The sequence below is a fragment of the Rhyacophila brunnea genome, unplaced genomic scaffold, assembly GCF_057557595.1.
Source record: "Rhyacophila brunnea isolate RB1 unplaced genomic scaffold, BYU_Rbru_1.0 scaffold_10, whole genome shotgun sequence".
Taxonomy (NCBI): Eukaryota; Metazoa; Arthropoda; class Insecta; order Trichoptera; family Rhyacophilidae; genus Rhyacophila; species Rhyacophila brunnea.
In genome coordinates this window covers 43,449,790-43,476,249 of record NW_028232752.1, presented here as the reverse complement: position 1 = coordinate 43,476,249, position 26,460 = coordinate 43,449,790, and the positions used below count along the sequence as shown (strand labels likewise).

General features: G+C 27.5%; 1 protein-coding gene across 1 annotated transcript; it reads left to right on the top strand.

The window, feature by feature from the left end:
- The first annotated feature begins 1,776 nt into the window (after positions 1 to 1,776).
- LOC147079239 (uncharacterized) lies at positions 1,777 to 25,878 on the top strand. Its single transcript, XM_085956037.1, has 8 exons — positions 1,777 to 1,987; positions 8,546 to 8,745; positions 11,317 to 11,504; positions 11,883 to 11,943; positions 12,527 to 12,710; positions 22,810 to 22,982; positions 24,480 to 24,537; positions 25,856 to 25,878. Exons 1-8 carry the CDS (start codon positions 1,777 to 1,779, stop codon positions 25,876 to 25,878), a joined length of 1,098 nt encoding a protein of 365 aa, XP_085812163.1.
- The last annotated feature ends 582 nt before the right edge of the window (positions 25,879 to 26,460 follow it).

Genomic DNA, 26,460 nt, shown 5'->3' with positions numbered 1-26,460 from the left:
CATTTCACACTACGTAGCGAATTACATCCGGCATATTAAAATAACACTGTAATCAAAATATTATGTATATTCATACTTTTCCACGTCGTAAAATATTGATAAAAATAACAATAAATCAATGATATAGACCGCTTTATAGAATTTTTTGTGTGCCCGACTGGGTCGCCTGGTCAAAATTATACAACTGCAGCAGGCAAAAATACGAGGTAATGCATTATTAAAATTAACAATATAATTTTTAAAGTTTTCTATTACCTATCTTTTAAAATTTTTAAATTATTACACAAATAAACTATTATTATTTAATGAGATTAAATATAGTAGCATTCGTTATTGAAACCAAGCGGTACTGAATAAAAAAAATGTTTAATTAAAAATTGTTAGCAGGGGAGGGGCATGTATGTATATTAATACCTTAAATCTAGAGGTTCTGGCACCTTCTAGTAATCAAGTTAATATGTAGATACCTACTGCTTATACCTTGTTTAAAAATACAAAATATTGTCTACATTGTTTACAATATGAATAGAATTTATGATAATAACACGGACTAATAGTTATTAGTAATTTTCAGTGTAATTAGTATTCCACAGATTGCTTAATTATTTGTCCAAAAATCCAATAACTATAATAAATACAGTTATAAATATATGTGGGAATACATAAAAATGCCGCAAATCTGATCGGGTTGTCCATAACTGTTATAGATATAAAAAACGGACTTGTCTGCATGTCCCAAAATGTTTCCCGGACTAATCTTTGATCACAACGATTTTAATATTAATCATCAATATGCTTTATGTTTAGTGAATATTTCACGCTCATTGTGAGAGGTAGTGTGAGGTAAAGTTATTTGCTAAGATTCTCTCCTTAATAAGTAGTCAGCTTATTAAAATTTATTAGTACTAAAATTACAACTGAAATAGAGAAATTCAGTAAAATTATATATTTATATAAATAATTATTTAAAAAAATATATTAAAAACATTTTAGCGTAAGGTATAATAATATTTCATTTAATAATACTTATTACTAAGGACTTTTGTATTAATTGTTGTGATATTGTAAAATATTTAACGTCTAAAAATCAATGAGATTTGCCAAATTATATTAATTTACATACTTACCTACATAATTTTAAAACTGAAAATTGATATATTACCACTGGAAAAAAAATAAAAATATTTTTTTAGTCGTTAAATTATATTTCTCGGTGTTTTTAAATTACATACATTCAATAAAAGTCTGTTAGATTTTTAAAGCTTGTGAATTATTTGTTGAATCAAACAAATAGGTTATTATATTAATTTAATTTAGAATGGAATTTGACGGAAACTCAAAGAATTATTCTGATACAAAAATTTAATGTTAAATTTAATAACTGTATTTAGAAAATATACACTAACAAAGTGTGTTTTCAATTTTTTTAAATAATTTTTCAACATTTAATAATAATGAAATTCCTGAGGCAGTTTTTTTACCATTATTATTGAATTGAGAGTAATCAACTATTCATAAATGGTTCTAAAAGTTAAAGATGAAAATAGTATATATAATGTTTTATAATTGAAAAACTCAATGTGTTTTTACTAATATAATAATATAATGTTGTTAAAGTTTTTATACCAAATCACTGTTATTTTTTTCAGATGTTTTAATAAGACGTAGTGAATAGGTTGTTAATGTGTAGGTAAGATAAAGGAAATGGAGAAAGCGGAAAAAGTAGTTTCGTTAGAGGAAAAAAACTCTTTACGCATAGATAAAAGTGCATCCAGTATGAAGAAAAATGGGGAAAAAACAATTAGTGAAGCGAAGTCAGGAGAATCGGGTTTTTTTAAAAGAAAATTTTACGATCCCATGACTGAAGGAATAAGATGGACTGAAAAGTACAGCGACCAGATGGATCAGTTCTGGAATACAATTCCTGAGAAGATCAGTACGGTTATTGCAACTCTTGCTATATTCACTTTTGGAGCCACGTTGAAAGGTATGTTTCTATTAAATATATTATAAATGAAGCAAATGGGTCCTTAAAGAGTGAATTTTAAGTTAATATTTTTATTATTTGTTGAGTTCTAGCTCTGGATCAAACACATACCTAAAATAGATTTGCGATTATTTTCCAGATGCTGGTTGAAACTCGCATGCATGGGTTATAAATATCATATTATAATTACTTTAAAAATATATATATTTTAAAATACATTATTTATAACAGTTATAACATGTTTATACTAATTTAATATAACAAGAAAATATATTTTCGTTTTAATACGTTCCATTTTTAAGTTATATTATAATTGTGGTGGGAACTCAACCAATTCAAATTATTGTTTTATAAATAACTAAAGAATAATATTACATATTGTATTTTCAGCGAAGTGCATTTTTTTAATAAATTTGTTAATAACACAAAACGGTACTCAGCTTCAATTGAGTTGGGATTGATAAGACTATAGATTATTAAAAGAGAAAATATTGTTTACAAATCAGTAAAAGTGTTATAAATGTCTTAATTTAACGCTGATAGGAGTTATTTAGTTTAATGGTGAGCTTATTAATTAAAGAGAGATTTATTAAACAAAACAAATAGATACATATCAATCAAACTCATCATATCCATTTTTTATTTAGTGAGTATACTGATAATAGTATTAAATTAATTAAAGTTATGTTTGAGACAATTTTTATTATTACATAAATAATATCAAAATATTGAAAATACTTCATACATTCATTAGCTATATACCCAGTTATCATAATAATAATATCGACGATGTTGTAATTATAGATCTACCATCATAAATTGACATTTCAGCGAGGGCGCTAGTATGACATTGAGAATATTACCATTACTAACAAAAAAATGGTAATTTATAATTTTTTATTGGTAGTAGATTTCTGTACAAATATTATGCAATCCATAATTCGAGAAACATATTGTAAAATTAAATGGCATTTGTAACAAATTTATCCTCGATAGACAATTTTAGTTTCAAATTCGACCGGCTGCCAACTTACGATGGTAGATCTTTAGCGTCATACATTAATATTAATTTTCTAATAAAATAAATACTGTCATTCATTTGCTAGCTTTGGTAATCACATAATTTAATGCTATTCATTTCCCCAACGCAAGTAAAAGTAGTTTTTTTTTTTAAATCTAAATAATTATCTTTTTAATAACTCAATAATCAATCTTAATTTAAAAATTAGCGATTAATTTAGTAAGTAAAATCATTATCGATCCATAATGAAGAAAATACCTTTTTGTGATCATTTTCTTTATTGCAATAAATAAAAAAAAAATGCATACAATGTATTAGACCGGGGCGGCGAATAAATTATCCCAAATGGGGTGAAATTATAAATCGTGACGTTATGAATGCTCAATAAGTAGAACAATAAACATATTGAATAAACAAAGCTTATTTAATTTATAGGGTTTACTTATTTTTTATTACCTACCTATGCTTCAACGATAAACATATAATAATGGTTAGTAAAATAAAAAAGCAGTTCGATAATACTAAAGACATTATTTAATATAAGGATAAGAAAGACATTATTTATTATTAAGATATTAAAGAATATTTCATTTGATCATGTTGTATAATATCGTACTATATAAGAAATAAATTCTTTTTATTTTTGTCACATAATTACTTCACGACTTTTTTTAAAATCTGAAGAATTTATTAATAAAATCTCATTTTCAACTCGAGGGAGTAATATCGTTATTAATAAATATATTTCGGGATAATACCAAAAACGTTTCCAGACCCTTTGGGTTAAACTTATGTCCTATAAATTCAAGTACCTAAGTAATTAAATTTTAAATATTTACCATTGGTGGGTGCGTATAGTTCCGAAGATGTCAAAAGGCGTAACCCGGGTTGCAAAAAATGACTCACGTGGAATAGTATTAACCTTAAATCAATATTAGAATTTAAATTCAAATTCCATCAAGTACGCTGTGTCGATATTATGATACTTTTAACTAATTAAATCATAAAAAATATGTACCTTTTTTCTTCTTCTTTCTTTCGACCATGTCCGATCCTAATGTATCGTATGGGCCTCCACAGAGTGGAGGTTTTGTATTAACAGATTTTATTTTTACGAGAAATGAATGTCAGCCACTTGCTCAACCTATTAGGTCCATACTCTGACTCATATACAAATTGGAAAACAATATGGTGTACTTGCCAGACCCAGGATTCGAACCTGGGACCCTCGCCACTATAGACCAGCCACGGCCATCATATAGAGCACAAAAATACCTACCTTTTATTATTGGTTTTCGATTTAAAGTTAACATTGCATTAACCGCGATAATAATTGTTAACGATTCTAAAAATGTATGGCAGTTATAGGTTAAAAATAATAATTACTTTTATTTATAACATTACAATACGTATAATATTTAACGAAGGATTATAATGAAAGATTTAATAGATAACTGCTAATACTGACTTATTACAGTATTAAAAACAAAATAAACTTGATTTTTGCAAAAAAAAAAATTTAATTTATCCATCGCTGCTAAATATTTAATTATAATGCGGCAGGTGTTCAGTAAAACTAGAGATTACTGATATAATATTATCAACGAATTAAGATAAACAACGTCAGTTATTTCATTATCTTTATAATATTGGGTTTAAAAATGTATATTTATTTTTTTAAGTCATGTATAATATTAACAAAATTTAAAGCAATGACTACTTTATGCATAATTTACGTGTTTTATATGTTTTAATATGTGCATACATATTTTTAACACTACAGCAACCCATGAGGCCGAATAACATTAAAGTGAAACAGTAGTACAGTTAGTAATATATTTGAAACAATCACAAACACCCAGGCTTTGAGAAAATCACATAAACATTAATTGTGACCTCACCGTGAATCAAGCCCAGAACACCCGGATGAAAGGCCAGCGCCTGGAAACACTGGACCACAGAGCCGCCCTTCTACAAAGGAGACTTAAAATTAATAATGCAAGCTACATTGACGAAAAAAAAATATTGAAAATATACCTAGTGGTTATACCGTGCCGAAAATAGTGAAAGAATAGAAAATATTTTTTACAATCTGTACAAAATCACATAAACCATACATCTATAAACAATTAAAAAGCGTCGAAACTAATAATTATTCACTCGATTCAGATAAAAACGCTTTGTATGAATATTAGAAACATGAAATAAACCAATAACAGAGTGTTATAATTATTATGTATCTTCATTGTGAATTATATCTTATCTGTAATTTCTCTCTAGTTACAGTTAAAAATATCTCGACGGCTGAACTGTCAGAAGATTTTTGATGCATGATTATCATCGTCTAATTGGACATGCAGATCTTATTTATTCAGATGCAGGGCACGAAATGGACAGGACCGCACTGAAGCGCCGTTCTGGTTCATAAAATCCTCAAAATTATCGCTCCGTCTCGTGAGAAAAATAAATTTACCGTCTGAGCTAGATAGGCCATATAACGAAAAATCAAAAAAAAATATTTTTATAAAATACATATTATAAAACTAGATAACTATCCTGATATTTTTGTAAAATTATCACGCGCTTCGGTTCGTCAAATTTTCCAATTCGAGCGCTGTAATCAGATAGAAAAATCAAAAAAACACGAAAAGATTACGTGTATTTTCGGGATAATGACAGAATTGTCTATTCCTAACCTAACACAGGTCAATTATATAATCTCCTATATATTATCTCCTATATATTATTATCCTAAGAGATTTTGGAAAATACGTCAAATTTTTAATTTAAATACCACTTTATTGATTATTAAAGGAATTCACTTCGATTTTTGGAGTCCCGAATCTACTTCAATTTGAATCCGGCACAATCTGATAAAACTCGACACAATCACAGATAATATCATTTTTAAATCGCGTTTTATATCCGTCACCATACATTGTCGCATCTTGCCTTTCGTCTACCGCAAATCGATTATAATGTCGCTTAATTCTTTCTATATAATCAATATTGCAAAATATCTAAATTAATATTCCACAAAATTATTCAAATCTGTAAGTAGCACATTGGCGTATTCTTGAGTTTTAACACAAAATAAATACATATTTCCTCACTAATTACTACGAAAATATAATCTAAAACCATGTCACTGCTTTTTATCTGTCAAACTAATAGACTTAGATTGTCATTTGTTTTCTTTCGCAAAACAAGTTCATTTGACGTATCAGATTTCAAATTTAAAATTTGCAGGAATAAGTAATCGAAAAAATGTGACATTTATAATAGCACCCATAAATAATCAATTTCAATCAAGACATTTATTGTAAGATGAAGATAATTTTAATAATTCCATCAATAAATTGAATAATTTCAGACTTAATAAATAAGAAACTACATTATATAGGTACATATTACGCTCTTCTCAATATTATCTCAAGTCGACTGTGATCTGACAATAGTATCTATCTGCAGTTTTGGCAAATTCTAGGTTATTGGTGTATTTTGTACAAAATGGTGACGGATCGAATGCAAATATTATTGTTCTACGAAAAAAATCCTAAAATGCTCAAATTTGACGTGGAAAATAGTGTCTATCTGCATCGAAGTGTCTAGAAACTAAAGAGAAATATTATCTATCTGCGTGATTTATTTTATTATGACATTACAATTTTCATACATCTTTAAATGACTGTTTTAGTACTAATATTAAATCATTTCACTTGAGAAATAAAAATAATACTGATACCGACAAAAACAGTTTTTTGAACCCCCTGAAAAATTGACTATAAATGTCAGATAGATACTATTGTCATATCAACGTCGAAGTATCACACACTTCCATATAAAATAGATAGGTAGTTATAGTGATTCAGTAATAATTGTATTATTTTTACATTTCGTTGGTAAATGAAATTCATGTGACGTTTAATACAAGTAATTAAACATTAATAATGTTTAGGTATATATTTTATAATAATAATTACATATAAAATCACAGTAACCTTTCTACTTCTTTTATATCATTAGTAACTTTTAATATTAATAAAAATTAAATTGCAATAATGATTCTTTTGATAATGATATTATGCATGTTGTTTGCTATTTCATCTTTTATTTCTTCTAAGTGAAATATATACCAATAGTCAAATATAGTCGATTATGACCTTTATACGACACAATTAGGTACAATAAGTAAGTACCTACCTGTTTCTTTTTCCATTTTTGTACATGATAAAAATAATATTTTTTTTATTTCCCCACAAAGATAATTTGTTAAATAATAATTTTAGCATGTTGAAATTTATTCATTAGTATATTAAGAACTTACGAATTTTAAAATAAAGTACCATTTTTGCTCCTAAGCAAAGCATATGGACACACCCCTTCAGAGTGGTAATTACGAGTATCTTAAAAGACTTATTATAAAAAATAGTAGGTGCAATCTAAGGTGATCCCATTGCAAATTAAAACGTATTATATCGCAATAATCTAAATGTATGAAAAATAAGACTATCCTGCAGTGGCGATGGGTGGAGGTAGGGTGGATCCACCATAGATAGTACAGACAAAACGTTGTTAGTTATACGTATTTATTTACATTGAACTAAGACTATAATTTACAGATAGTGTTCTCATTCATTCATATTTATTTTCGTTAAACTATGAACATACATTACACGTCATGTTGTTGGTTAGTTTTTTAAATTCAATTAAACCCTGGGAAACCAAGCCATAATACGCATCTGTCTATAAAATATTTAAAATTATGCCATTAAATCATACATCATTTTGGATATTTAATAGATAGAATAATATTTTAACTACTATTGTTTGGTTAAGGCAGGGTTTAATGAATTATAAAAAACTAACCAACAACATTACGTGTAATGTATGTTCTTAGTTTAACGAAAATAAATAAGAATGAATGAGAAAGTGCAATATATAAACATATTAGGTATATTCTATTAAAATGTCAGTAGTAGCAATCGGCGATTGCCAGCTGTTCTGCTAGGCTTATCAGTCTGAAGTGGTGTCAGACGATATTGTAAAGGCCAGACTCCAGAATAGACTACGCATATGACCCCGAATTTATATTGGCAGTGACGACTTGCAAATCGTAAAACTGACAAATCAGCGAAATATCAAACTGTCTGAGGTGAATGAAAATCTATGACGAAGGGAAAATTATGGCGCCGCCTATGCATACTTCACAATTTTATATTAATATCCAATACCGCCAAGCCGTCTGCAAGACCTAGCGAGACAGACTGGCGAGAGCCAGCTGGCTCAGCTAGTACTGTATTAATATAGTATTGTAGAGGTTGGTGGCTTATTACCATTTTGCACAAATTGAACTGATATTTTTGAATGTTTATGGAAGTAGATAATATATAAGTGCAGCATCAGAATGTCCTCGTTCAAAATGGCCCAATACCCATCTGAATTACAATCTGATTACCATACAATGTAATGAGTAATGATAACTCAGTAGCTTAAGAATATTATATTCACTTATATAAAGTTGTTTGCTTTTTCAGGAGAATGGGTGGTAATATTAGTGACAGCTTTCCGTCAGTGGACTGGGATCTACAATGACATCGGAAATGATACGTCAGCTTCAAATGTAACCGATTTTTTTTCCCTGGAAAAATTCAAGATGTCACATTGGCTGTCTTTCTGGATCGGCGCAAACATCGTCTCTTATGGAATGTATTTTTTAGTTGGCGGATTTCTACATGTAAGTTAATTTTTTATTTGACAATAATAATATATTAATATTATTGTTTAAGCATATTATGTTATTTGAAGGCTATACTAATATTTTAATAATTATTTATTTTTTATTTTTTATACAACGAATAATAATTCACAAGACTTAAGAATGTAATATTCTTTTATTAAACATATTCCTAACATACTTAATATGAAAAGTGGGTTTGTAATCATTAACTCGGAATACAATGCTTTAGAGATAACCAGGGAACACTGAGTGTGGAAGAATATGGGATAAACATACGTATCAAGAATACATTCTTTTCCTTCGTTCTGCCAACCGCTCTCAGTTTATGCACTGACGCTCATTCAATATTGGTGAATTTGAATTTTTCAATATACGCTGTTGCACGTATATAATGTGTGTTTCATTTTTGTTGGACACTCATACATTCAAAACCGTGCATCGAAAAGTAGCGTATTGCGGTACATCCTATCTGAATTATATCTATAAATCTGTTCTGTGCAGAAAACTAATTTAGCAACAAGTATCATCAATAAGATATTGTACATATTATTATCTAAAATTTTATTGGTATTTTTTCTAGTTATAACTAACAAAAAAACACATTTGGATTATGTATGTTTATTCTTCGGTTTTTTATATGGCAACAGGTGGTACACAATAATTGATATTTATTTACATAATTAAACATAAATTAGGTAATAATATTTTAATGTAATTAAATTATCAAAAGTAATGCATGATGATTTACTATTCCATTTGAAAATAAGATGATATTCTATAAACTAATGTATCAAAAAAATTCATAGCAATGTAGGTATATGTATAATTTAAATGTTTTTTCCTGACTTTAAGGCGAAGTCTTCACTGAGCCTTTTTTAAAGAGGCACCTAGCGGAAAAATACGAAGCTTGCAATTTGAGACATTTTTTTGATAATTTACAATTTCAACTGTATTAATGAATAAATATGTATCTGAAAACATTAAAAATAAAAATATTTTTTATTTTAAGTCAAAGACAAACTTACAATTGTAAAAAATGTAATAAAATGTGAATTTGTTCTATCGATCCCCACCCTATTATTACATGTATTTTATGGTCATATTTATTATTAAATTTTAGTTTATTAAGTTTTCTAAGCATCACTTAAGCGATTTTTGTCAAATTCATAGTTTTAATATTTTTTATATCTATTTTAAAAAACATCGATTTTTATAAAAAATATAAATGTGTATAACTTGAAATCCTTTTTATTTATATTAATAAAAATATTTTATTTATATTTATAAAAATAATTTATTTGATATAAATAAAAAGGATTTCAAGTTATACACATTTATATTTTTTATAAAAATCGATGTTTTTTAAAATAGATATAAAAAATATTAAAACTATGAATTTGTCAAAAATCGCTTAGGTGATGCTTAGAAAACTTAATAAACTAAATAATAATAATAAATATGACCATAAAATATATGTAATAATAGGGTGCGGATCGATAGAATAAATTCACATTTTATTACATTTTTTACAATTGTAAGTTTGTCTTTGACTTAAAATAAAAAATATTTTTATTTTTAATGTTTTCAGATACATATTTATTCATTAATACAGTTGAAATTGTAAATTACCAAAAAAATGTCTCAAAATGCAAGCTTCGTATTTTTCCGCTAGGTGCCTCTTTAAAAAAGGCTCAATGAAGACTTCGCCTTAATGACATATTTCATTTTTATCGTTTTTATTTCTTTTATTACTTTTTTCTTTATAATAATGTTTCATGTCATGTTGTGAACGTCTTAAACTTATAATTTGTAATGTCCACAATATGCTAAAAAATAAATAAATTGAAATTGAAAACTCTACCAAGTGTATACGTAATTAATACGAAAATTACCGGGTGACAAAATAACGACGTCTACAATATTGTGTTTGAAACTATCTATCGTCTTAACTAAAATGTATAATAAATACAAATCACTATATAGCACCACGCTTTGGAGAAATAAGAATGATTTAAAATGTTCTATACTAAATTAATACCAACCAATTATATGATACTAGACATTATTGTAGTACTATTTAAAATCACACACTAAAAATATAACATTTTCAGAAATTTTGCCTTGTATTCGTTTGCGTTATGTTCTATAAATAATTTTAGTTATAATAGAACACAGTGACTAATTTTTCTATTCTAGTACCTACCTAAATAAATAATATTTTGTTATTATTGTTAGTTTAATAATCACTTTCCTACATCCAACAAGCAGCATTTGTTACGGAAATTAAATTTAGACTCATGAATTGAATAATATTAAAAAAATATTGGAAAATAGATATTAATATTTTGTAATACCTATTGCAGTGATAAAATTTCCAAAAAGATTCATTTTTAAGTGCAAAATTTTGAAAAAAAAAACGATAAGTAGGTACCTACTGTTTAGACCTGTATCTATGGTATGTTCTTTTAAACTTCATAATGCATACTTATCATTAATTGTATTAAGTTGTGCCTGAGACAAATAAAATTGTATAAGAAATTAACATCATTAATGGCTGGTCTTTTACAGTGGTATTTCTACGTCAGACGGCGTCACTTGGCGCACGAGTGGAAGCTTCAACCAAAGAAGTGGCTGTCTCCAAAACTTGAACTTCATGAGATAATGGTGGGATCGTTGGCTTTGCTGGTAACTGGAACCTACTCCGCAACGCTGGCCTGTTACATCTTCAATGGAAACCCATCTACAATTTATTATAAGTAAGGAATCATATTTTTTTGATCTGCTATACTGAATCATTTTTTTGCGTCTTTTTCTTATATTCAAATATTGGAATAAAGCACCTAGGTATATTATATAGAGTATATTTTTAGCAATATTAAAATATATTTATTATCCGTATATATTTATTATATATATTACTATTATATATACTTTTATATGTATAATTATATATAATAATATTATTACGTAATATTATATTTATTACCTATATATAAGTACATAAATTAATTTGTATTCCTTTTCAACTTTTTAAAATATCATATTTATTATTAACCTATTACTGAGAAGTAAAAATAGCCTAATTTAAAATTAATAAGCTATTTATGTATAAAATACATCACCATCTTTTTTAGATACGATGAATACGGATGGGCGTGGTTCTTCTTACAGTTTCCTGCAATCTTTATATATCAAGTAAGTATACTTACCACATTATTATCATCGCAATCTTAATTTTAGAGGCTGTTATAGGCTAGGAGAGAAGTTTCTATTTTAGTTTCATGTATTGCAATTATATCACTAGATATCGCCATTAAGTTATGTTAGAAGTATAGTAAGTTTTGTAAGTTCTCACTGCCACGAGTAAAATTCCACATACAAAAAACAAAAAAAACTTTGCAGATCGAACACGTTAAAGCACTAAAAGTTAGTTTAGTTCGAAATTTGAGTTGGCTTGCAAAATTATTATGCTTGTGCATTTACAGTAGACGAAGGGCTTTATACAATTTGAGTATGATCTTAGATTAGTATAACTTTACTAAAGCACTGTATTTAATTTCTTAATACTACCTATGACATCCAGTTGATCATCCATACCGGTTGAATTTGTTTATTGAATTCTATCTTTTCCGTCATATCTCCTATTACCTATATATAATTATGTTGTTCTGAGCCTTTGTCAGGTTCCTTGATTCGATACCGTTAAACAGCACTGCAAGAATAGGCGGCATTTGATTTCTATCTATTACAAAAATATTGTATATGTTGAATTTTTCAGGACTACACGACTTACGTCCTTCATAGGATGTATCACACTCCATTCCTGTACAAGAACTTCCATAAACTTCATCATACGTACAAGCAGCCAACAGCATTCTCAGTGACGGCTATCCATCCAGTAGAAATTATGCACATTCAGCTGACATTGTGTCTTCCACTCTTCACGGTACCAGTGCATTGGCGTAAGTAAATGTTGTATTTGATTTTTAAGGTATTAGAATGATCTAAAAATATGCAAATCTAAATTCAATTATATCAGTAAATCCATAATGCTGTGTTCCAAATTATTATATTGATTATTGAGAAAACTATTTGCGTATAATATGTTAAACAAAATAATATGACATGTAGAATATTAATTTGACTTTACAAAGACGTTACGAAGTAAATATAAATATTTATGGTAAAACATATAATAAACGTATCACACAATCAAATCATTAGAAAACCATTTGTATGTATTCGTCACATTATATTAATTATTATCATATAGTATCAATATCGGTCCACCCAATCTGTTTGGTCCACCCACTAAAAACATTGTGGAAATTAATGTACCAAAGAATATAACATTAATTCAACACATTTAATTAAATTTAAATGTCTTGTAAAAAATATTTATTTTGTTGTACTACCTATTTATAGTATCTCAAATTCGAAACTACTAGGTATTTAAATTTCGCAAAAGAAAAACCCATTTTTACATTACTGCCATCTCTTATTCGTGCGATGAAACTGTTAAATATAATATCGAAGACTCAAACATGACCCGTGAAAATGATAATAGTTTAGTGACATGACTACAGAGTGTACCTTTGTTAGTGACATAATGTATCTTACAATAACTATTATTTAAAATATAATTAAATTTATACTAGTAAATATATAGGTATGCACTATGTTATCGTTTTACATGTTATATTATTTTTATAGTTTTTCAAAACAATAAATCAAAAGGTATTTTAAAATAATATTTTACTGATTTAATTCATAGACATACCTACCTACTTTTTATGAATTTGTTGAAATTGGTAACTTATTGAATAATCATTTTAGTTATTACATTTCTAGCTTTTTATATGGGGACTTGAAAATATAAATATAATAGGAGAGAACAAATAAGAATATTTTTTGATTTTTTTTTAATAGACGCACAGTAGGTAGGTACATAAGTCAAAATTAATATACTGGGCAAAAAGCCTGAGATCTTTGAATTATAATTCTTTTTCTCCTACAGAATCTATTTCAAAATATTTTTTAACACCTTATCCTAACGTTGACTGAAATAAATAATAATTGTATACAGTAATTATTATTGTCCACACTTATTTTCGACAAATTATTTGCATTGGAGTGATTTATAACCATGCATCGCAGTGCTTCAGACTACCGAGCATTCGAAAGATACTGGCACAATATCAGTGATATCATTGGATTAATCCACTGCTGAATGAGAGCTTTTCTAAGACAATTCCATTCCTAATAATTGCTCTTGTGCGTTGTTTTGTCATATATCTATTTTTGCGAAACTTTTGTTTAGTCGATCCGGTATCCAGTTTGATCATTTTCTACTACTTTCTGGTACTACTGAATGACTAGATTTGTCTAACGATTGTCTCTTCTTTGATACCTTTCCTGTTTGTTTTCATATCACTTTTTTTGTCTTTACGCGTCATGTCCAGCATTAACGACTGTATACCATACCAATTTTATATCTATCTTGTCTTCTGGGTCCATATTATTTCGTACACACCTAATAATATGTATGATAACGGGAAATACACACTCGCTATTTTTTATGTTTTAAAAAAAATGTTCGAGCTGAATATATAAAAACCTCTTTTTCCATGGGTACTCTATAAAATAGCAGTTTGATTTAATTCAATAACCAAGTAAAAATATCAGGAGTTTATTAATAATATAATTTGTCAATCGATTAAATATTATTATAGTATATTTTAAATCAACTTCGTCTAAAAGAATGACTACTGAAGACTGTTGGTTTCGAATATTAGATCAATATTGAAAATTTACTTACTGGGAATCTTGGGAATGAAACAGAACGGACTTATCAATGAAACCGTTAAAGCTACAGAATATAGAGTAAGTCAATAATTTATAAAATATTTTATTTATCTACCTTAGTTCGTTTACACTAATATTTTTCAAAAATCTCGGTAAATTTGGTCGATTCATTTTTTAACATATAGGTTCTCAGAATTTTGCACTCAATTATTATAAATATAAGTTTGTCTTTAAAATTCTAAAAAGATTCTTTATTTTATCTCAGCTGATAATGTTTCATTGAAATAGACGAAACCCGTCCTGATGATTATAACACTTTGTTAAATAATTACTACATAATATAGCGTTTTATTTTAATGAATAATTAATTTTAATGTAAGTACCTATACAAAATGTAAATATGTGGACATATTACTTGTATTAATTTGTTAGAAAATAAATATGCAAAATACGACAAACATGTAATATATATATTTACGTTTTGTGACAAACTGTTTTTGTTTTCCGAGTGTATAGTAAATGCAGGTGCAAGACCATTAACGTTAAGCAAGGTAGAATATTTTCCCAACATAACAACGTTAAAATGTTTTCCTGCAATTTAAAGTACACGATACGAATGCAGGGAATTTATTTGCGCTTCGCAAGTTGCAAGATGAAAAATTTACCAAATTAGTTAAAAGATTACCCTCGACGTTTGCCGAGAAAAGAATGGTTGTTTAAAATTAATTATATAATTAGGAAGCTGGCACAAGTACGGCCACCTCATACCGCGGGAATTAGCTGTATATTATTATTCATTAACTACGTAGTTTTACTATCATAATTATGTTTATACAAAGTTACAAAGTTTGCTTTACTTTTTTATTATTTGGACAGGAAACCTACTACCCAAAATTGCACGAACCCAGGGCTCGAAATGGACCGGAACGCACCGGAGCGCCGTTCCGATTAATAAAATCTCGTAGGAAAACAATTTGACCGTCTGAGCTAGATCGGCCATAAAACAAAAAAACCTAACACTTATTTATATAAAATACTCATACATTTAGATAACTATGTTAATATTTTCGTAAAATCATCGAGCGCTCCGGTTCGTAAAATTTTCCATTTCGAGCGCTGCACGAACCATTTAAAATGAAAACATAAAAACTAACATAAAAAACAAACTACAAAATATAATCATGCTGTTAATCAATTTATGTGTATGATATTAAATTATTCGTCGTCTTTATTAATGGTAACCAACTTTTGTAATTTTTTAAATATGCTTATATTAATATCGACCATGTCCTATCCTAATAAGATCATATTATGGGCCTCCACAGAGTGGAGGTTTGTATTGACTGATTTTGTTTTTATAACAAATGGATGTCAGCCACTTGCTCAACGTATTGAGCCACGCTTGAGCTACGCGGCCATCGTGGGTTGATGATCACTCTTAGATATCATCAAATTTTAGTAACATGATGTACTTGCACTTTATAATAATTACTAAATGTGGCTAAAATAATTAATTGATTAAAATTAAATAATTACTTTCAATGCCGGTTACCTCAATTCAAAAAAAATGTATAAACAATCAAATCCAACTACAATATTGTGTTGGTAAAATAGTATCAAATCGGGGGTGAATAAAATTACAGAGTAGGTTAAGTATATTCACGAACCGCTATTTTACAACGTTTTTATTAGCTCGTGTATTCTTATTTGTCCAGTGGTTGTTTATCTAGTAAAAATTTTGCAATCGATTTTTAACTAACTTCCCGACTAGCTAGACATTTAAAACTTTTAGAATATTATAAGAACACGATGCCAATGCATTCATTTAATACTTTTAGCCATCTTTGAGTAGAATTGAATTCATTTTCAGTTAATTCTGTTTTGTATGAAAAGTTATTTTAGAAGACCGTAATCCAATCCACTATTATTAGTTGCTAAGTGGGTGGTCCTAGCAACTAAATTAATAATATATACGTGCGTTACTATGGAAATCAAAATGACATTTCAGTTTTCTATATGTGTTTGTTTGTTTGTTTTTATTTACTTTATATCAAGTACAAGTTTGAGCATTTTGAGCATAATAATTCAACAGAAAATTTAAAAACGTTGTATATAAAAAGTTCTTTATATCTTGTAATTATTTCTTTTTTTACTTTCATTAAATTTTATGTCATTATAGAAACAGCTATTTGCGTTTTGTAATTAATTATTCACTAAAATTCTTAATAACTTTTAAAATATATTGTATTTGTAAACCCAGATAACAATATGCTTGACGGCTTTTCGCTATCATTTCAATTCAGTGGACTATGGAGATAATCGACTTTACACCTAATCGGCTCATGTATAAGTATATATTTTATATAATTTGTAAGGTAGCATAATATAATATAAATTTTCCATGATGGTTTACTGTGATTATATTAATTCGTATGGTCGCTTGCAAAAAAGAAATAAAAATCAATATACTGCAATAGCATAAAAAACACCCAAAATTACTTGAAAATTATTTCAACTTTATATATTTATTTTATTTGACACTTAACAATCAGTTTCAATAAGATCAACCAATCAAAATTTTATTTCAGATTCGGAATCACTATGACGTATCGTTACAATATACAATTATGCACTCGTAAAACCTACGCAAATTTTTCTACAAAACTGTACAAAATATTGAACAAAGTAAACCCTCTCATATAAACGATGCGATGGGGTATTTACAAGATGGTTTTCTTATGATTCTAAGCTTCCATTCTTAATATTTATTGTTTTTTTAATTTTTTATTTTTTTCTGTTTTCTTGGGATAAAATATTTCACTGAAAATGTATCCATAAATATTGAAGTACAATAATAAACGCATTGAATATTATGAAAATGTAGTACTTCATCTCAATTCTCATTACAATATCGAAAGAACTGGTTTTTCCAACTATTTGAAGCTATTTTAAATATTTATATACTGCCGTTTTATTAAAAAAATATTAGTATTAAACCATAGTGTAATAAATACATCTCAATGAAGAAAATCTCTTTATTATTTATTATTAATTTATTCTGAAATAATATCTACTAGGTACTACGATGGAGTCAAGCGAGCTACGATGTGTTTTTTCTCTTTTTTTTGGAATAATTTCAATAACTTATAAAACTTTTTTCATCACGACGGGCCATAGATATGGATTTCCATAAAAGAAAAACTCATTTTTCCTTTTGTCGTTAAAACACTGTCTAACACGATCAAATAAATAATTATAGCAATGTGATTGATTCGCATATAATAGTATCTTATCTTGATATTGCGGGAATTACTGAAATAAAAATAATATGTTACATATTTTTACAACCTAACTACTCTTAGTTGTTTACCTACATTTAACGTTATGTAATTTGAATAAAATTTGACTTTTTAGCTTTTCGTATAATTCTCAATGTGTTCTATTATTTTTATTATTATTGTACTGACAACAATATTAAGTGTCTGATAATATTATTTATTCTCATAAATGTGTACATTGGTTATTTTGTACTATATTTATTAATAGTATTCTATTATATTTACATGAGTTAATTAACTGACTCCTTGTTAACGTCTTTGACCTTTTCTAAGGCCAAACACAAATAATTATTACGATATGCTCTATTTAGGTATATTCACACAGAGTTGAAATAGCATCCAATATTTTATCGTTATTTTCAAATATTTATCGTGTATAATATGTCAATTATTTTCTATATTTACGTAGTGACAATATATGCATTTTGTTCTTAAAATTTTTCGATTGGTTAGTTTTTTTATATATTGCTCTGAAGCTTTTCGTAATAATAATATATAATTTTGTAATTTGTAATTACTGAATAAAGTGGTATCAGTCTCTAAGATTAAATTAATCTTTTAAAATAAAGGTTAAAGAAATATCTAAAATATGTATAAGTATATATTTAAAATGACCATTGATTAATCCATCATATGCATCGTTATTCACTTTATCTATGCCCACTTAATATGATCAAATCATAAATTATTAAAAATATTGCCGAGATTATAAAAATACAAAGGCACTAGTTTTAGAGTTCGTTGTATGCATACACATTTATCCCGAAATAATAATAAAAAACCGTTCGTAGTATCAATAACTCCAAATAGAATAATATTTCTTTTAATAAATATGAATTCAACTATTATACTATAATAATGAAAACACATTTTTTGTTATTGACCATAGGTATATAGAATATGGATATCCACTAATACTAGTATATTATTAAATTATCAAAATTTAAACTAACTTATGATACTATTATGTCCATTTTATTGGTGAAAGTAGGTATCAAGGAAATGACACATTATTGAAAGATTATTCTAAATATAAAAAAATTGTATTACTGACTTTGCAACTAATAGCTTATATGAAATAATACAATAATATAAATCGTTTGTCCAATTATTTTTGCCTTCAGTTGTCTGTCCATTTTTATTATAAAAAACTTAAGGATTTATATACACCAATATATTATCACAATATAACTAGTAACGAAAATGCGTGTAATATATTATGGGATACACATTTGATAGCATATCAAGTACCTAATACAATTTTTCGGAGGTATGATTTGAATAATAATGAATTATTTTGTTGTTTTGGCCCTTAAATTTTCACGGCTAGTCAGTCGGTCCACGTCCAAATACGGATCTGTTCTTTATCAAGGGGCAAATGAGGACCGTTCATAAAATAAACTTTTGGCATAATACTGAACGCTAGTAGTGATGACCGTTTATTTTACTTGAGCAAAATAATGTTTATTCGTCAAAGTTTACGCATCGCTTCCTTCATAATAATATTATATTGTTTTAAGTATCATTTTTGCAATAAAACAATTTTGCCATAAAACAAATACAACTCTTCCTAAGCATAAAATTCGTATAAATTATTTTTATGATGATTTCGTATTATTAATATAATTAATTATTCTGCAGAGTAATAACTGCACAAATAAAAACATGCTATTAACATCATATTTTTAATTATCGAAAAGTCATACAAAGGTAGAAGAAAATAAAATAAGAAACATGGTATTTAAAAATGATTTAAAAATAAAAGTCTAATCTGTTTAAAAATACACCAAGCCATATACGGATACATGATATAAAGATGACACTACATCCCAAAAATATATTGGTTTTCATTTAAACAACCTTTAATTATTGCCTGATTTAAGCTTACTTTTTTCTGAAGGAGCAAGAATGGATCTAGATGGGATATTGGAATTTAAATTATTCGCATCCAGCTTATTTGGCTAAAATGTTCAATTGTTATATTAAATAATAACGAATACGAATAGACACGTTTTATTATTGAAGGCTTATTAATAATAATTGGTATCATTGAGGAAATATCTCAAATATTTGATGACTTATTATTTTATTTTTCGGCCATGTCCGATCCTAATAAGATAATAATATGGACCTCCATAGAGTGGAGGTTTTATTAACAGATTTTGTTTTTACGAGAAACGGATGTCAGCCACTAACTCAACCTATTAGGTCTATACTCTGACTCATAAATAAATTGAAAAACAATATGTGTACTTGCCAGACCCAGGATTTGAACTTGTGACCCACGACGTTATAGGCCGATAAATTTGTCAAATTAGTAAATTACCCCCAATATTATATATTCTCATTTCATTATACTTATCAACAATATCTCCCTTGTCAATGTACGGTAACTGTGCACGAAATCGTCGTCACTGTATTCCATCTTCTATTCTAGTGTTCGTATTATAATTTTATAGATAAATAGATTTAAAAAAATAGCCAAAGTAGGTTATATATAAAATGCATGATGTATTAAATTTAAATGTCAATCGGCGAATATTAAAATTTCCATATACGCGTGAGCGTCGATTTATACAAATGACCGGTCGACTCTAAATCAAAGCAATCTATCTTCTCAAGTAGCTATATTGTGTACTACGTATTCTCTAATATGATAGTATTTCCACAAACTCAGTGGTACAACTTTACTGGCATTGCGCTAAAGATTAATGTTTCGAGCCAGTTCGTGGGCATTTTTTGATTTTTGAATCTAATGTGATGGACTTTCATTTCACAAAATCAAAAAGAAACTTACACATTTTCAAATGTTATATAACATTTTAAAGGTGCTAATACTAATCTATATAATATGGAAATGCAAACCAAAGGAAATGTTGCGTAGGTACCTTTGTTTTAAGCAAATGAATGCTAAGAATATAATAATTATTATATTCTTGATTATTTTTGAACTGATCACAATATGACTTGATGTATTGCCGTCAGCGATCAGGTAGTACATAACACTATTGATATTAACAATATATGCGTTGGATTCAGATCTCGTCCTTTTTGTTAAATATTTTTTTCAAGTCACATAGAATTTTTGGGGTCTAAGACGATTCGGCGCCGGGACAACTGGGCGCCATGCAATCGATTGAAATTCGATAATAAATAGATGTTCGTGAATTATTATAAATGTACTTTTAATATACATAGGTAATTAATATTATTGTGTATTTATATTTAAATTATTGTATTATTATTTAATGCTCGGTGAGTATTTAAATATGTACACGTAAATAGTGATTTAATTGTGCACATACAACGAGAAAGTTCTTTTATTTTTTATATAAAACCTCAGGCATGAAAATTCTCAATCCGCAATAAAAAACATTATCTTAAGAACAAAATTAATTGAAACTAATAATTAGTATATAAAAATGATTAAAATCCCTTGTCTACTTTCTGAATAAAATCGTAACGAACGTCTATTTATTTCATTCGACAGTGCGGCGCCCAATTGTCCTGGTGCCCAGTAGTCCCATTCCCAATTTTTGTGGCACATTGAAGAGTAGAAGGTGCTGATTTTAGGGTTGTTATTGCTTTTTTATTTCAGGTATTCATACTATATTTAGGTTGTATATTTATAAATCATATTATAATAACATAATATTCGGTGTAAAATATTTAAAGTATATTATGTTATTTATAATTACGCAGCTTTGAGTAATTATTCTCACAATTTACTTTAAGTAATCTAATTTACCTATGGAAGATCATAATTAATCAACTTTTAGACAAATATGTAATTATCACAAAAGTTTCCTCACAAATAATAACGTACACACTGAAATTGACTGACGTAATTATTACAAAGTTTGTAGACATGAAACGACCTACTTAACTATAGACCCGGAATTTTACAGTTGAAAGTCACCTCATATTATAATATTCATGATACATTTTAGAACCATATTAATAAAGTAGTAGCTACGGTATAATAATTACATTTTTTTTGAGTAAATATTGAATGAATTTGAATAATATATAAATTTTTAATACATTTTCTACACTTATTCATAAAAACTGTCATAAATATTTTTCAGTTCGAGAATATATTTTATACAAACGAATGTCAGCGACGAAATTTCTTTATATTTTTCTGAACTATATACTTGGTATAGTTTAGGATGTATAGGTATATTGGCTACGGGTATATATTTACAATGTATAAATGAATAGTGCTTATAATATAACTGCTCTAACCATTAATCTACTATCTCAAGTATGCTTTGGGGAAAGCAATCGCCTGGCATACGATAAACATAGATGTCACTCGTTTAAAAAGTGAATCAGTGAAAAAAATCTTGAAAGTTTTACATCCTGTACCTATTTAAATCTTGAATATATTTTATAACCGATCTCGAAATGTTTTTACTAATAATTTTATTTATGTCTTACCTATAATGATAATTTTACAATATACCCAACAGTATTAATTTATAATGAAAATGTGGTTTTTCTCAAGATAGTTGCGTGAGCATTAATAATATACATAAGTATAATATAATATTATTAATTATTTGAAATTGGTTTTAATGTAGATTCCAAAAATAGTAGATAAAGTGTATTTACTGATAATCATAGACTGGGCATGGTTAATTAAACTTAAACTGTAATGTAACCTATACTTTTTTCTGTACTGCCAACAAACAATTATTATAATAATTAAAGTAAAGAATAATTTGTACTATAATATGAACTACGTTGTTTTCCCACCACCACCCGTCATGTTTGTACAGCCGTGAATATTCTATAATATGAACTATATAATCACGACCGTAGATGCATGATACGCAATGGAATGTGATACAATTGTCTTCGAGCCATTAATAAGCTTCAATTTTAATTGGTATCCTTTGTTTAATTTTTTCAGTTCCATTCTACATCATAGCAATTTATACCTATTACCACGGAATAATTGATCACTCCGGAATCAACTTTAAGGCATACTGGTGGCAACCTTGGCAGCCTGATGCAGAGTTTCATGATAAGCATCATGAATTTTTCCACGTTAATTTTGGTTTCAATATCCAAATTTGGGATAAGGTAATAATTATTACATCTTAATTTAAAAAAAAAACGCAATGTATTTTATTCAGTAGTCACATAATATTCGGGAAGGTTTTGAAAAAGACATTTATTTATATAATATGAACGATATAATGATAGCAATTTATATATTAAAAGATTAAAACAACATGTACATATGAAATATATAAAAAAGAAATATGCTGTGTTCAAAAACAACTTAATTCATTTTACATAATTTCGAAGAATAAGTGGATTTTTCGGATTTAAAAAAAATATTGCCGTTACATATATTACAGCGAAACCATTGAGTCAATTAATTGCATCAATTACGTATAAAATTCACGTAATTATATGTAAAGAGTAAAAAAAAAGTTTACTAAGGCAATTGAGTAGATAAAAAGGTGCTACTCGCCATCTTTAACTCATTTAGTGCTAACACCGCGACTGGCGCGTTTGGAGCACCTGGCCATTACATATAATTAACGTGTTATTTAAATGTAGTAATTAAAAGGTCAGTAGTGAATATGTTAAAGTGCACAACGGCAGCTATCTACCTATAATATTCAAAGTCAATCAAATAACATTGATATTTTTAATACAATGATTAAAATATCTCGGTATGTTATAGTAATATAATTTACATAATAAAATTTCTAATTTACTTACATCCCCTCAAAACTGTGTATTTTTTAACTGCATATCGAAATGAGTTAGAGAGTAGCCCTTTTGCTATTAACCTACGTACTCAATTATTAAATTAGTTTTCATCTGGTTTATTTCGTAAATCATTTCACATTTCAGATCAATCCATTACAACTTTAAACTTTTATGCTCTAAAATTTATTTTCCAGAGTATTATGAGATTGAAAAGCTTTGTGTTAGTATAATCGTTTTTCTGTATGTATTCGGTAGCATCATAACCCGCAAAGTCTTACCATGCTGATAATTTAAAAACTATTCAAGATATTTTTTTAAATTATTAACAACTATATCCTTGCTTTTTCGTACAGGGTGGTTGTTAGTAATTTTTGAACAATCACAAACACCCAGGCTTTAATAAAAATACATAAATATTTTGTCCTTATCGGGAATCGAACCCAGCACTTTCGGGCGGAAGGCCAGCGCCTTACCCACTGTACCACAAGAGCCGCCACTATTCAAGATATTGCAGTGACTGAGATGAAGTTGCATAGGTAATAAATCAAAATATAATGCGATAACGCATCTATCACCGGCAACCACGTAAGAGAGAAAGGGTTTGAAACGAAATCGAGGTTATAAATTTAAAGTAGCCAGTCGCCAAAAAAATACATGTAACATCAGGGAACCGTAGTGTTTTTCAGCAAAACAAGTGAACTGTAAAAAAATGCATTGACAAGTAAAGTAGTACTAACCGTATTATTAACCAAGTATTAAAAAATATACAGGGAATAGCACACAATGTATTGAGAGATAAAAAAGAGGTTTAATAAATTATTTAAATGTTCTAATAATTAAATTTTTTAATTGCAGCTTCATGGGACAACTTTGAAAAAAAATCGTATCTACAACGAGGAAACTTTCCATGAAAGTACACCTAAAGCTTTGCAAACTACTAAAATAGCGGATACTGAAAATAATAACACAATAAATAAGAAAAAACGGTGATCAGAAGGGTGATTTTTCTAAAGTGTGAATGTATATATTATAAAAAACATAAAAACATTTGGATACAGTTATATTGTAAACTTACATAGATAACAAAATTATTATATATCCATAAAAATAATTTCGGTACAGCTATCACAGATTATAAAATACATAAATACATGTTAGGTATTTCGACAATACCTACTATCAAAACATTTTTTTTTTAAATATAATATGACAATTTTAATTGGATTTGATATATCTACTCATTCCATGTAAGCATTTATAAGGCATCACAGGTGTACAATGATAAGTAAAGTTATTAAATAGTAATAGTATTTTCCGTGATATTAAAAAAATGATTGATTATTAATTAAATAAAATTATTGTATACTTCTTCCAATTGATAAAATATACCTACTTACATAGCATAAATAAACTACACTAATAGAAAAAAGTGTAAAAAAATGATTATTTTTTATATATATTATTTAGATTGAATAAACTACAAAATAACGACACCTTCGTCTATATTTTTCATCTTGATGCTACATAATTATGTGGGTCTTAGCATATTCTAGCATATAACTCTATCCGGTTATGTATAAACCCGCTTCTCTCCAGTTTTGGAGACCAAAAATCTTCAAATCCAACCCGACACTATCTAGCTATCGTGAAAGAGGTTTTTGTTTTCTTTTCGGTTTTTTGACGTTACTACAAGTCTTGCAACCCCTATATCCTTCTTATTATCATATAATTTACTTATTATGTATAACAACTACCTACCGTTTCTTTATTTGAAACTTAAGCCTCTGGTAACAATATGTGTAAAAAATACTCATTTAACACTGTTACGTACAAAAATATACATTTAATTGACTGATACTCATGGAGTTTTTACTTTTTTTATTGTAATCTATATTTTGAAACATGTTACATATTTTTGCAACAAATCTAGTGCAACATTAAAATAAATTTGCGATGTTATTTTTGGCTTATTATATTAGATTAATTATTAATAAAACAGATTAATCTATTATTTAATTAGTCTATTCGTCAAAATCTGTTTAAAACGATTAATATAATTAATTATCAATGTTTACTCTCTACGATTAAGTTTAAAAAATTTTTTGATCTACTCTTGACTGATTTTACATATGCTTATGACATGTATGTTAAAAAAACTATGATATGATAGTTTGTAGGATTTTTTCGTGTGTGTTATGTTAAAATTCTATAATATTTTGCACATCGCATAGTTGGCCGGAACCCTGGACAGTAACTTCTTTTTCGGGATAATCCAGGTAAAAACAGATGGATTGGCAACCCTAGATACACTAGGGAGGTATATATCAAATTTAATAATGTAATAAAATTAGTCCATAGATAAAATTACTTAGATACTACGTTTTAAAATTCCATAGAATAAGATTAATAATTATAACGGTATGCTTACTAAATAATATACGTAAATTTGTTCAAATTTATCAAAGAAATAGTTGGAACTTTATCTCAAAAGCCTGCAAAATAACTTGAAAAATTTTGCCATAAGATTTATTTATCGCTAGCCAGTAATAACTTCTGTCAAAATTCTAACCAACATTTTAAAGTTCGTAGGAAGATCGTGGAAATACGAGAACGACTACTAACGCGCCATTTTGAAAATAAATCACTGATATTTAAATACCTTGCAAGCTCATAAAACATTTTGATGCAACCGTTATTTATAATAGATCATATTGGTTGTTTTATTACAGATAATAATTAATGATAATATTTTTTACATAATACTTTATTCTGAATTATAGTTAAAAGTTTAATAGAATTACAAACAAAAATAATATACTATGAGGTCGTATATTAA